Raw genomic sequence first — 10,661 nt, 5'->3', positions numbered from 1 at the left:
ACTGGCCCAGTTGGGTTATGGGGATGAGGGCTGTACTGTCCATGACAAAAAGTTAAAAAAAAATTCCTCTTGAAAGTGCATCCAAAAATTGTCACAGGTCTTTACTTTGCAGGATAGGGACTAGATATCTGGGGAAGAGGAAGAGGGACTGCTTGATCTTACACTCTGTCTCTGCATTAGCCATTCAAGAACACACGCTCACTTAAAAAAATCACCTGATGTAAATAACAAACTTCAAAGTAAGCTCTTGATCATATATTTCATCCAAGAAGTGGCTTTATTTCATTTTCTTCCACAGAACAGGTTAGGTGCAAATAGTTCCATCTCATTATCTGAGGAGAGGTGAGTCCACGATGCAGGGCTGTGTTCTGGAGAGGCCAGACACGCCGTCCCCAGACCGCATGCGCCGAGGGTAGCACTGGCCCGGCCCCACGTCTCTGAACTGCTGGTGTGGGTGTGGGGGGCCTGGGAGGCAGCCAGGGCTGGGTGATGGTGAGCTAAGGAGTTAAGTCCCTAGAGCTGCCAGACAGTGTCATCTGAAAACGCCAGGTATGAAATATAAATAATAGTCAGATGCTTTCCTTCAATCCAATTTCTAAGCAGTTGTGTGATCGATCTATTTATGAATCGATAGCTGTCTACTGCCCCTTCGCAGTCTTCTCTCTGCGCCGCCAGCGCCTCTGGCTGGGTGGGGCAGGCCCCGCACTCCTGGCAGGCACCCAGCTAAAGGCGCTGTCCACCCAGTGGGGGAGACGGACTCAGGGCAGCTCCTGGAGCAGGCGGAGCACGTTGGCCTTGTAGGGGTTTTGCTGCCCAGAGGCCCCCCGCAGCTGCACAGGGTGGAGGCTGGGGTGGGGCGGGATGGGCTGTTCTGGGCAGTATAGCTCGTTCAGGAGGAACCAGGTGGAGTCCGGGTCTACTTTCATCAAGTGCAGGAAAACGCTGTGGAGAGAGACAGGGAGTGAAGGTGGGGTCTGAGGGAGGGCAGAAGAGGGCTACGGTGCCGTTTAGACTGCTTGAGAAGAAACTAACACCAACTCACTGTGGAGAGCAGAACAAGCTACACTTTAGTTCCTAAGACAGGGCCATTAGGGTGGGCCAAAGCCAAGCAGAAATAGAGGCAATCAGTTTCATTCCAGTGACAAAAGGGAAAAAAGTAATTAGAACAGAACAATATTGACATCAAACAAACACTTGGCAAAGAAACCAGTTAAGTTCTGGGGCGTAAGGCAGAGTTTTCAGAAGGAAGAAGACTGAAAACCCCTTCACCCCCCTTCACTACAGAGTCGGGCTGGCTCACTGGGCCAAGCCCTGGCCAGGCAGCCCCATCTGCTGGGGGGCCTGGGCAGGCCTCTCCTTCCGGGTCTCCAGCTCTCTGCTGAGGCTGCAGTTGGGGCCCTTCTGGCCAAGAGTTGTGGATTTTTGTGGTGTGGACGCAGGCAGGGATCAGACCCGGTCAGCTCCTAGGGCGGAGCTGCAGGCCCCGCGTGGCGTCCTGCCGGGGTGCAGGCAGGCTGGGCCCCAGCCACCCCTCGGCTGATGGTCTTCATCTTTAGCTTAGGGGTCACAGCCTCTGCCTCTTGTTTGCTCACATTCCATTTCTGAACCTTCGAGCTGAAGCCCATGGTACTGGGCAGCCAGGCAAAAGCTTCAGCACGCAGCCAAGGGGCGCCAGTCAGCGTGGTGACGGAGGAGACTGATGCCCCTCGTCAGGCAGCGCCCTCCCGGCCACTGCCCTTCCCGGCTCCTGCACCCCCACTCAGAGAGGTGGCCTTCCCCGGACATTTTACACAAGTGGTTTCCCTTATTAAAAAAGGTTATTACTCTCATTTTTCTCTTTCGGCCACCCCTGCCAGCACGTACACTGCTCAGCCACTGACCGCTCCCTGCCTCACTGCTGCATCTTGGGCACCTAGTCTGGCACAACAAGTATTTGCCGGAACAGATTTTCATATTGAACAAATGTCTTATGTTGTACAAGTGAATTAAGATGACATCTGTCTCTGGAATATTTACTTTCTATGAAAGGATCTAAGGCAGGGGTCTGCTGCTCACCATCGGGGAAGGACGGAGGATTCACGTTCTCATGCGTCACTGGAGATGGCTGTGGGAGGCTCAACTTGGCTTAGTGCCAGTTTCTTCTTTTTCAAAAATGGGGGAGGGATATACCTTCCCTCAGGGCTCTGCTAGGATTTCAGTGAGAAAATACAGATGTCTCACGTGCGACCCCCCCAGTTGCCAACTACTACTCCGTGTGACGGATCGTGTCTTCTTATAATTAAAGATTTTACTTATTTATGCATACAAGATCTGGGGTGTAGGTCAGAGGTGCAGGGGGTGAGAGGACTTATCAGAGACAGAGTTGGGGGCGGAACAGGCAGATGGATTGAAATACAGTGCTGAGGGGAGCAGCGGGCCAGACAGGAGAGGTCTGCTGCACCTGTGGGGCAGCTCCCTGGCTGGGGATCGAACTTGTGTTGCGTTGGCTGCCTGGCTGCCTGATGGTGCTGAGAACTTAACCCCTTGAGCCACGAGGGAGGCCCTCATGTCTTATTCTTGACAACTATTCCTGGGAGCCCTTTGCATGCTCTGGGATGTCAAACTGGAAGTTAAATGCTAAAGGAAGTTAAAATCTCATTTTTAATCACATTAATCTGTAGAGCCTGTGTCCTCAGGGACTTGGCTTTACTGGGACCCCACAGGGGCTGGGTGAAGCCAGTTTTGCTTCCTTCCTTGGATTTAGTAGATCTATACCAAGGAGGCGGGGGCAGGCGGGCACTTCAGAAATTTCTCTGGTCTCTTTTATGCCTAAACAATTCAAGTTTTCTTTACTTAGTATAATCTTATGTTTATAACCTCAGCAGCGGTTGCTGGAGAAGTGATTAGAATATTCTAATTCATTGTTTCCACTTCACCGCAGTAAGGAGATGGGGCCTGCGTGGGAGACAATTTTTGTTTAAAAACAAAAATATCTTTGATAATTAGAGTGGCAAGGGAAATTATGAAAAAACTCACCAAAATTGGGAAGCGGATTTCTATTTACACGTGACACAGTTGACAGCTTTCCCTGGTGCCAAAGACTGTTAGAATGCAAATGGTTTCATTTGATTTTTTTTTCCTCCCCCTTCGAGAACTGGAACAACTTCTCCAGCTCCAGCAAAGCATACTCTTGGCTTCAAGGCGTATTCTGATCTGGGCGACACCTCGCAAAGTGGTGCCGCGGCCTCGTTCAGTCACAGCGCCGCTCTGACTTACACAGCACGAGGATGTTGCAATGCTCATTTTCCGAGTCCTTTTAACATGCGAAAATGTGGATGTTGTATTCACTGACAGGAAGGAAAAGGAAGCCAGCTACTTTCTCTGCCCTGGGAGGTCTCTAAATAAAATGTTAGCAGGGAAGCAAAGGGAAAAACCTGTGCAAAGTTCATCTTTTAAAATTAAACAAGTGCTGAACTCTTGGAAGAATTATTTTGGGTCTCAAGTAGTAGCCATTAAAGGGGTGGACCCCCCCAGAAGAGTGAGCACCAAGGCCAGTTCCTTCCGCTGGTGGCCAGGGGAGTTCCTGGGCCTCTGTGCCTCTCTTCCCTTTCCTGGAGAGAGGCTGGCCCCTGCCCCACCCACTCACAGGTCTGTGGGAGGTGAGAGGAGTTGAGATGCAGGAAAGAGCTCTGAAGTGTATAATGAAAACATTGCTCCTTCCTGAGGGAGGGCAGTATGTGTCTAAAGCTTAATCATCACTACCAGTTCAAGCAGCACTGCTGCCCCATGGAAAATGCTCAGACGCCCCGAAAAGGGCAAGACCTTTGCCACCAATTTTACTCATGATTTCCTTGATACCGACGTGGTGGCAGTTTCCAATTCTTTTTTTTTTTTTTTTAAAGATTTATTTATTTGTTCATACAGAACTGGGGTAACGGGCCAGAGGTGCAGGGCCTGTGAGAGGCTTCACCAGAGACAGAGTGGGGAGCAGAACAGGCCGACTGACAAAATACACTGCTGAGGGGAGCAGCGGGCTGGTCGGGAGAGGTCTGCCGTGCCATGCGGGTCACCTCTGGGGTAGGGATCGAACTCATGCTTTAGTGGCTTTAGCTTCTTAGCGCTGTGCTTTAAATTGCTGTGCCACCCGGGAGGGCCCAAATTTTGCCCATTTTTTAAGGAAAAAACGAATGCAATATCTTTACCCACTGCATGCCTGAAGCCGGGAGCAAGGCCTTGCCATGCAACTGCAGGGCTGTATTCCCACTTGGCCAAAGGCATGTGACCTGCTGAACCAGAAAAATGGACAAATCTTGAACTTCAACCTGCTTGCTTTAAGCCCCCGGGAGCCGCGCCTGAGGACCAGCAGCCCCTGCGCGAGGGCTCAGGCAAACTCTGGGCCGCTTCGTCCCGGTGCCAGTGCCCGGCCATGCAGAGCTGGGCAGCGGGCTCCAGAAAGCCAAGGACCTGGAAAGCCCTTTCTGCATAATGGAAAAACCAGAAGACAAAGACAGGACTGCTGCTTTGAAGTGACTGGGGCAACTGCCTGGAAAATGTCCCTCATATATCTTGAGACATGGCAGAGATGGCTGTTGAACATGCCAAATGGCCAGCTCCATCTTTACAAACCCAAAGAGAAACACTTAAAAAAATATATGTGTACACCATTTAACTCCTGAACAAAATTTGCTTTCTCCTTCCCCCAGGCCCAAGTCAGTGGCTCCAGGGAGCACAGTTATCAAGAGATTATCTGGTCCCCAGAGTTTCGGGAGGCACTCAGCTGTGCCTCGTGCCTCCCAGTGTCCTGAGGCGAGTGATTATCGCTCAATAACCTGTAGGGCCGTGTAGCTTAAATGATAACTTGACTTTAAAAAATTTAGAACTCGCCGTCAGGCAGTTTCTAAGCAACCTCTGTTTCCATGGCAAAGAAGCCTGGTGTTTATACTGATTTTTCACTTAAAATGCGGTTTTATTGAATTTCACTTCATGCAGGCAGCCATTTCCCTTGCACTTCAGCCCTATCTACAATTGACGGGTATCAGCAAGTACCTAATAAACTCCAGACACCGAGCCAGCAGAAGCAGCTCATTCCTTCACGATCAATACTGGGGTGCTCTGAGTGACAGAGTTGGGGGAGAGGTGCCTGGGAAGGTAGGACATGCGCCCCCAGAACCCGGTGAGCGGGGTTCGGGTCCTGTCTCTCCTAATTCATCAAAAGTTTACTGGTACCTGGTCTGGCCGAGCGCTGCGCCCACTGCACGGGCTACCAAGATGATGGACAGAGGCCTCCCTGCAGACAGGGAGGTCAGGCTGGTCAGGGAGGCCCACGACACAGCGTGCAGGGGAACATGCTAGAGGCCCCGCGTGGGGGGCTGGGGAAAGGTCCCTGGCCAGTCGCCGCTCAGTAAAGAGGGGTCCACCCTGGGTCGGCCCAGGGCCCTTGCAGCTCACAGTTCACAGCGGTGCTCCAGCTTGGGTGCCGCACAAGGACCGGCTCTCACCACATCACCCGACACCAAAACCCCCCTGCAGCAGACACTAATGCTGCAGAATGTTACTTGCATTTCCCCCTCGACAGCATCTGCAAACAGGGAACTCTAGAAAATCACCAGCCAATCAAGGCCCAGTAAAGCTAAGTAAACTGTAACTGAAATTCAGAGCTCCCAGCTCTCCTGGGTGACAGGCTATTCTTTCTCTGTCAATTACTTGCTTGAGGGATCTGCTGCTCCTTGTTTCTTTCTGGATTTATAAAATGCTCTCATGAGCTGTCTGAGTAAATGCCAGTGGTAAAGAACTTGTGGCTTTGTGATGTTTGTTTGTTTGTTTGTTTGTTTAGGGCTTCTGGAGAAGTCATTCAGGGATGTCTCTTTAGGAACGCATGCCTGTGTCTACAGAGCCATGACTAAATGCAGTCAGAAAAGAAATTCACTTGTTGGAAAGCAGGCACCTCCACAGAGTTATTTTAGCTTCCCTGTTAGGCCCTCCCCAGCACAACCTCCTCCATATGACTCTCTTCTCTGGCCACCCCTTCCCTCCTGACTCCGCACAAGCTGAGGCCACAAGCGAGGCCTTGTGCTTCCTTTTAAACAAATGGATGCTCGGGGTGTCATGCGTCCCAGCCAGGAGCAGCAGGGCGATGTTTCTATACTTGGTAATTTACTCTAATGGGTCTCGGTTCATTGGGTAACCAGTATTTCAAGCCTGTCCTTTCTTGCTGTTCAATTTAGCTATCTTCTCCTGCATGGAGGTCGTTTTTTTGTTTCTAAATGTTGGAAATGGAGGATTATGACTTGAAGCAACGATTTACCTTCCAAATAAATACTACCAATTACCTCTGCAGCCACACATAGTCGTTAGAGGTAACTATATTTACGCGCTCAAACTCATTCATCTATCGATCTCACTCCAATCCACATCCTCACACTGAAGAGACCTATATTAAAAATATTTAAATGCAACAGGGACAGGATTTAAAGCCATGAATGCCAGAAGCAGCTAGCTTACGAGGCTAATCAAGCCCCTAAAATGCCACAAGACAAAGTATTGTAAGCACAGTGGAACGACTCCATTGTTTTGTACATATTTAAAAAGATACGGCACTGAGCGGCCCAATCTGTTACCGGCATTTCAAAAATAAGCCAGAATCTAGGAGGGGTTAAATCTCACTGGGGCAGGGCTTAAAAAGCAGCCCCTTCCATCTGGCCAGCTCCAGATCTCATGCTGCTGCTGCAAGGCAGCAGTCTTCAGAGTGGCCTTCGGTGCCCAGCATGGCAGTGACGGGGGTCTCGGCCCAGGGGGTGGTGCTCTCAGGCCGCATGCAGTGTCTCCTGTTCTACCTGGAAGATTCAAGCCCGCGCGGCTAAAGACCTCTTCAGAGTGGCCAGTCCCCTCGGCCCTACCTGAGCTGTTTCCCTGGAGCCAGGGCTTGGTTGGGAGCCGGCGGGCCCCACCGAGGCATGCCCAAAGCAACAGTCCTGGGAAGGACATGTAAGCATCCACTGCAGGCAGCCGGGGCACTGGCCCAAACAGCACCCTGTGCCCATCTCGGAAGACCCAGGAAAAAAGCTCCTGGGGCGTGGTATCAAGGACATTATGCTTCTTTCTGAAACGCCCTTTTCCTGTTTCAGTAATGGCTGGGCGATGCACACCACACCTCTCCTCTGGCCTGCTGGGAAGCCCAGAACCACACTTAAGGCTCATCTCAGTGAGGGTGCAGTTCTAGGCCTGCACTTCATGTAGAAACCCCAACCTTGGCTTTATCTTGTTTTTCCTCTTTTCTTTTCCCTTTTGAAAAATTTCTATACTTCCTTTTCACTTTGCTGCATGCACTTAATTTATAAGGTGCCCTGTGTCTTTTTTTAGAAGAAGGCGGAAGTTTAAGTGATAAACAACTATTTATTGTTTTATTGATTTTTTTTTACTCTGTGCTAATATTTTATGCTAAAGAATTAATACACTGGACATAACCGAATTCATATAATAATTTTACAAGGTGGAAAATAATAGATGCGCTTGTTCTAGTCTTATAGATGAGGAAACTGTTCACAGATAAGATTCTGAGGAGTAAATTAATTTGCCCAGAGTTACACCAGAATGGAGCAGCAACCGAGGCCAGCTCTTACTTTGTATTAATCTTTCAGATCTTTCAACTCTCTCAACACAGTATATTTGCCTCCTAAGGGTCCCTCAAGCGTTTTTTGGACAAAGACACACATAAGAATTCAAGGGGGCCATTTCCCCGGCTACTGCACTGGTGCCGAGGGCGCCACCTTCGCGTTAGCCGCCTGGCTCTCGCGGCAGCCCACAGACCCCGCAGAGGGTGAAACGGCTGCCTGGGGCCTGCCACGGCTCTGGGAACCTGAAATCCACTTTGTGCCGGGGTCCCGCTCCCAGGCACGACCTGCTCCAGGCCGCCCCGGTTCCCCAGCAGCACGGCACACCCTCCCATGCACACCCCACACTTGGTTTTCCCACTGGGTGGTGAAACAGTTGACCGTGGCAGATGATCAATCGCATGACAACACCAAGGAGGCCGGGGAAGGACCGGGCATTTGATTTAAGCGGCGGAGAGGTGCCTGCCTTCGCTCTGAAGCGCAGCAGCCCACTTTGTTTGTAATCTGCATGGCAGATGTCTCTTATCTCTGACACCAGGAAATCATGCCTATATGTGCACTGTGAACAGCTTCAGATATGGGTGTATTTTTAGAACAATGAGCCTTGAAAAGAAAAGCAGCAAGGCCTGTCAAAAGATGGATAATAGGAAAGCTAACTACTTGGGTCTGGATTTGTCAACTATTAATCAAATGTCAAAAGGAAAAATATGAGGAGTGCTCTCATTTCCATGCTGGTGCAATCCGAAGGGGAAACAGCTCTGCAGCCCAAGCTCAGACACACTGCCCGTACCATTTAAAGGGACGAGCTACTAATTTCAAGCTCAGCTGAACTAATGGATCACCTCTGTGGCTCCTGATCTGTTCAGATATAATAGGCCCACGTGTGGGTAAAGAGAGGAGTCGGGGCTCTGACAGGGATGAAATGAACGAGCCTGCACCGGTCTGTGTTCGCCCAGGGTTTGAAGGCACCGGCTGGCTCTTTGATGGGCTGGGAGCCTACTGCTAGGAAGAAAGCGGGGAAGTCAGTCAGGAAATGAACCTTCAAACCCGGTCCTGACTTCTCATGCGAACGGCAGTAGAGGGAGGTGGCACAATTAACAGAGACCAGGGCCTTCTGAGGTGAAAACCTGGTTCGGATTTTAGGAAAGAGGAAGCAGGCAAGTGTGAATGTGACACAATGCTGCGTACATTTGATGAATCTACATACATCCCACATAGGCGTGTGTGCGCAAATACACCCCCGGAAGTAAGCACGGGGGGCAGAGGCCCTGTTCTCTGTGCCTGGCACATAGCCGCTCCTCAACCGACAGCAGAGTGAATGAGCACTGAGTGGATTCCCTCACATCGTAATGCAGTTCATCTGCACCATGACTCCAGGAGGAAAGCGTCATCACTACTCCTGGTTTATGGAGGAAGGAAATAAGGTGTGAGGAAACCAAGCTTTTTGCTCAAGGTCACAGAGCCCCTTAGATCTGAACTAGGTCCGCCCACCTCCAGGACTGGTGTCCTTTGTCCTGGCGGAGGAAACTGGGAAGGGTCACTCCACCCCAGTGAGGACTGCAGTACCTGGGACCTGCATAGCAGTAGGTGAACCAGCTGGTCACTTGCTACCTGCTGCACCCGGCATTCTTACTGGGGGCTGGGGTTAGCAGGCAATGGAAGGCCTGGGGTGGCAACTACTGTTCCTCTACTGTGAGACTCACTGGGAATGGACTTCATCTTGTAAAGACAGGTACTGCCTAGGCTTGCTCCTTTTCATTCCAGGGTAGAAGGCTAATTTGAAGCTATAAGAACAGCGACTCTCTGAGGCTGTTCTGAGACCGGCCCAAGGACTGTGGCTTTAACGGAGTTTAGTTGAGCCAGGCTGAGAGCATGTGCTAGCTTGAAGGAAAAACACAGAAATTTAGGGTATGTGCTCTCATCTCAAATTCCTTTCAAGTATGGGAAGGAAAAGCTCCATGACCAGAAAAGCAAAGAACTGTGGAGGCCCACTGCATGCTGGGAGATATCTTGGAGGCTTCCAGGGCCACTTGGGAATTTAAATCAGTTAAGTTTGCCTCAGCCTAGACAGAAATGGGGGGCGTAGCCAATGCGACCTATTGTTCTGTAATCCAGTGCTTACCCTAAGGGATGCTGTCTGTTTACAACTCACACTATGCTGACCCCTCCCTCCACACTCCAAATATGATTTTCTCATGTGTTATCCATTGAACTTATTAACTAGGTAGACTTTGGGGGAGCCAGTAAATTTCTTGCACAGCCAGTTAACAGTGACACCTGGTGGTAACAAACAGCAAGGTTACACCCCACCCCTCTCGCTCCCCTCCTCCCAAGCTCCAAGATTTACACCCCTCTGTGCAAGGCACATTCGCTAGATAAAAGCATTAAACTGGAATGGCATCTCCCTTCTTAGCATTTACAGCCTCAGTTATATCAGCCACCCTGATCAATTTCCATTTCTAGAGTTTACTGCCTGGATGTAAAAGCCTGCCACAAAGGCTATATTTAATAAAACAAATTAAAAAAGCAAACACAATCTTGGTCATTCTTTGGAGCCCGTAAAGTAAACAGGAGGAAGGAAAAATCCAACAGTAATGCACACAGGACCTGTCAGGGGCCGAAGCCCACAAGGAGGCAGCCCCTGGAGGCCCCAGGCCCCACTTGCCAGACCCGGCTGCCGCTCCACTCCTACAAGTGGAGGGAGGCCTCTGGGCAGACACCCCCTGCCTGGCCAGCCCTGGCTGAGGGGCCACTTCCAAAGCAGCTGGTCATCTGTCCAGTGCTGGAAACTCACTACCTCTGAGAAAGCCAGGGCATCACTGGCTTTTACTGGTCCTTCTGAATAGTGAGAGAGGCTTGACGTTTTGTAACCCTCGGCTTAGGGCTCCGCCTTTGGCCTTCAATAAGAAAGGCAGCCTCTCTTCTCCATGAGTGAGTGTGTGGGGGGGATACCCAGAGCACAAGGGTAGACGCAGGGGCTGGTGAAGCGGCTAGGAGGTAAGAGACAAGGGTGGCCTGGCCTAGTTTGGGGTTGAAGAGAAGCTGACAGTTTTAAGAGATTTTGCAAATTAG

General features: G+C 50.5%; 1 protein-coding gene across 1 annotated transcript in view; it reads right to left on the bottom strand.

Moving 5' to 3' along the window:
* Positions 1 to 263: 263 nt before the first annotated feature.
* TTI1 (TELO2 interacting protein 1) overlaps positions 264 to 10,661 on the bottom strand; it is a 39,176-nt gene continuing 28,778 nt past the window's right edge. Inside the window, exon 8 of the mRNA XM_004686951.2 lies at positions 264 to 942. Within this exon, the coding sequence (XP_004687008.1) occupies positions 759 to 942 (184 nt within the window). The 3' untranslated portion in view covers positions 264 to 758. The remainder of the gene's footprint in view (positions 943 to 10,661) is intronic.

Source organism: Condylura cristata, unplaced genomic scaffold, assembly GCF_000260355.1.
Source record: "Condylura cristata isolate star-nosed mole 26May11 unplaced genomic scaffold, ConCri1.0 scaffold00022, whole genome shotgun sequence".
Lineage (NCBI taxonomy): Eukaryota > Metazoa > Chordata > Mammalia > Eulipotyphla > Talpidae > Condylura > Condylura cristata.
The sequence above is the reverse complement of the archived record's forward strand: the minus strand, read 5'-3'. Positions and strand labels throughout refer to the sequence as shown.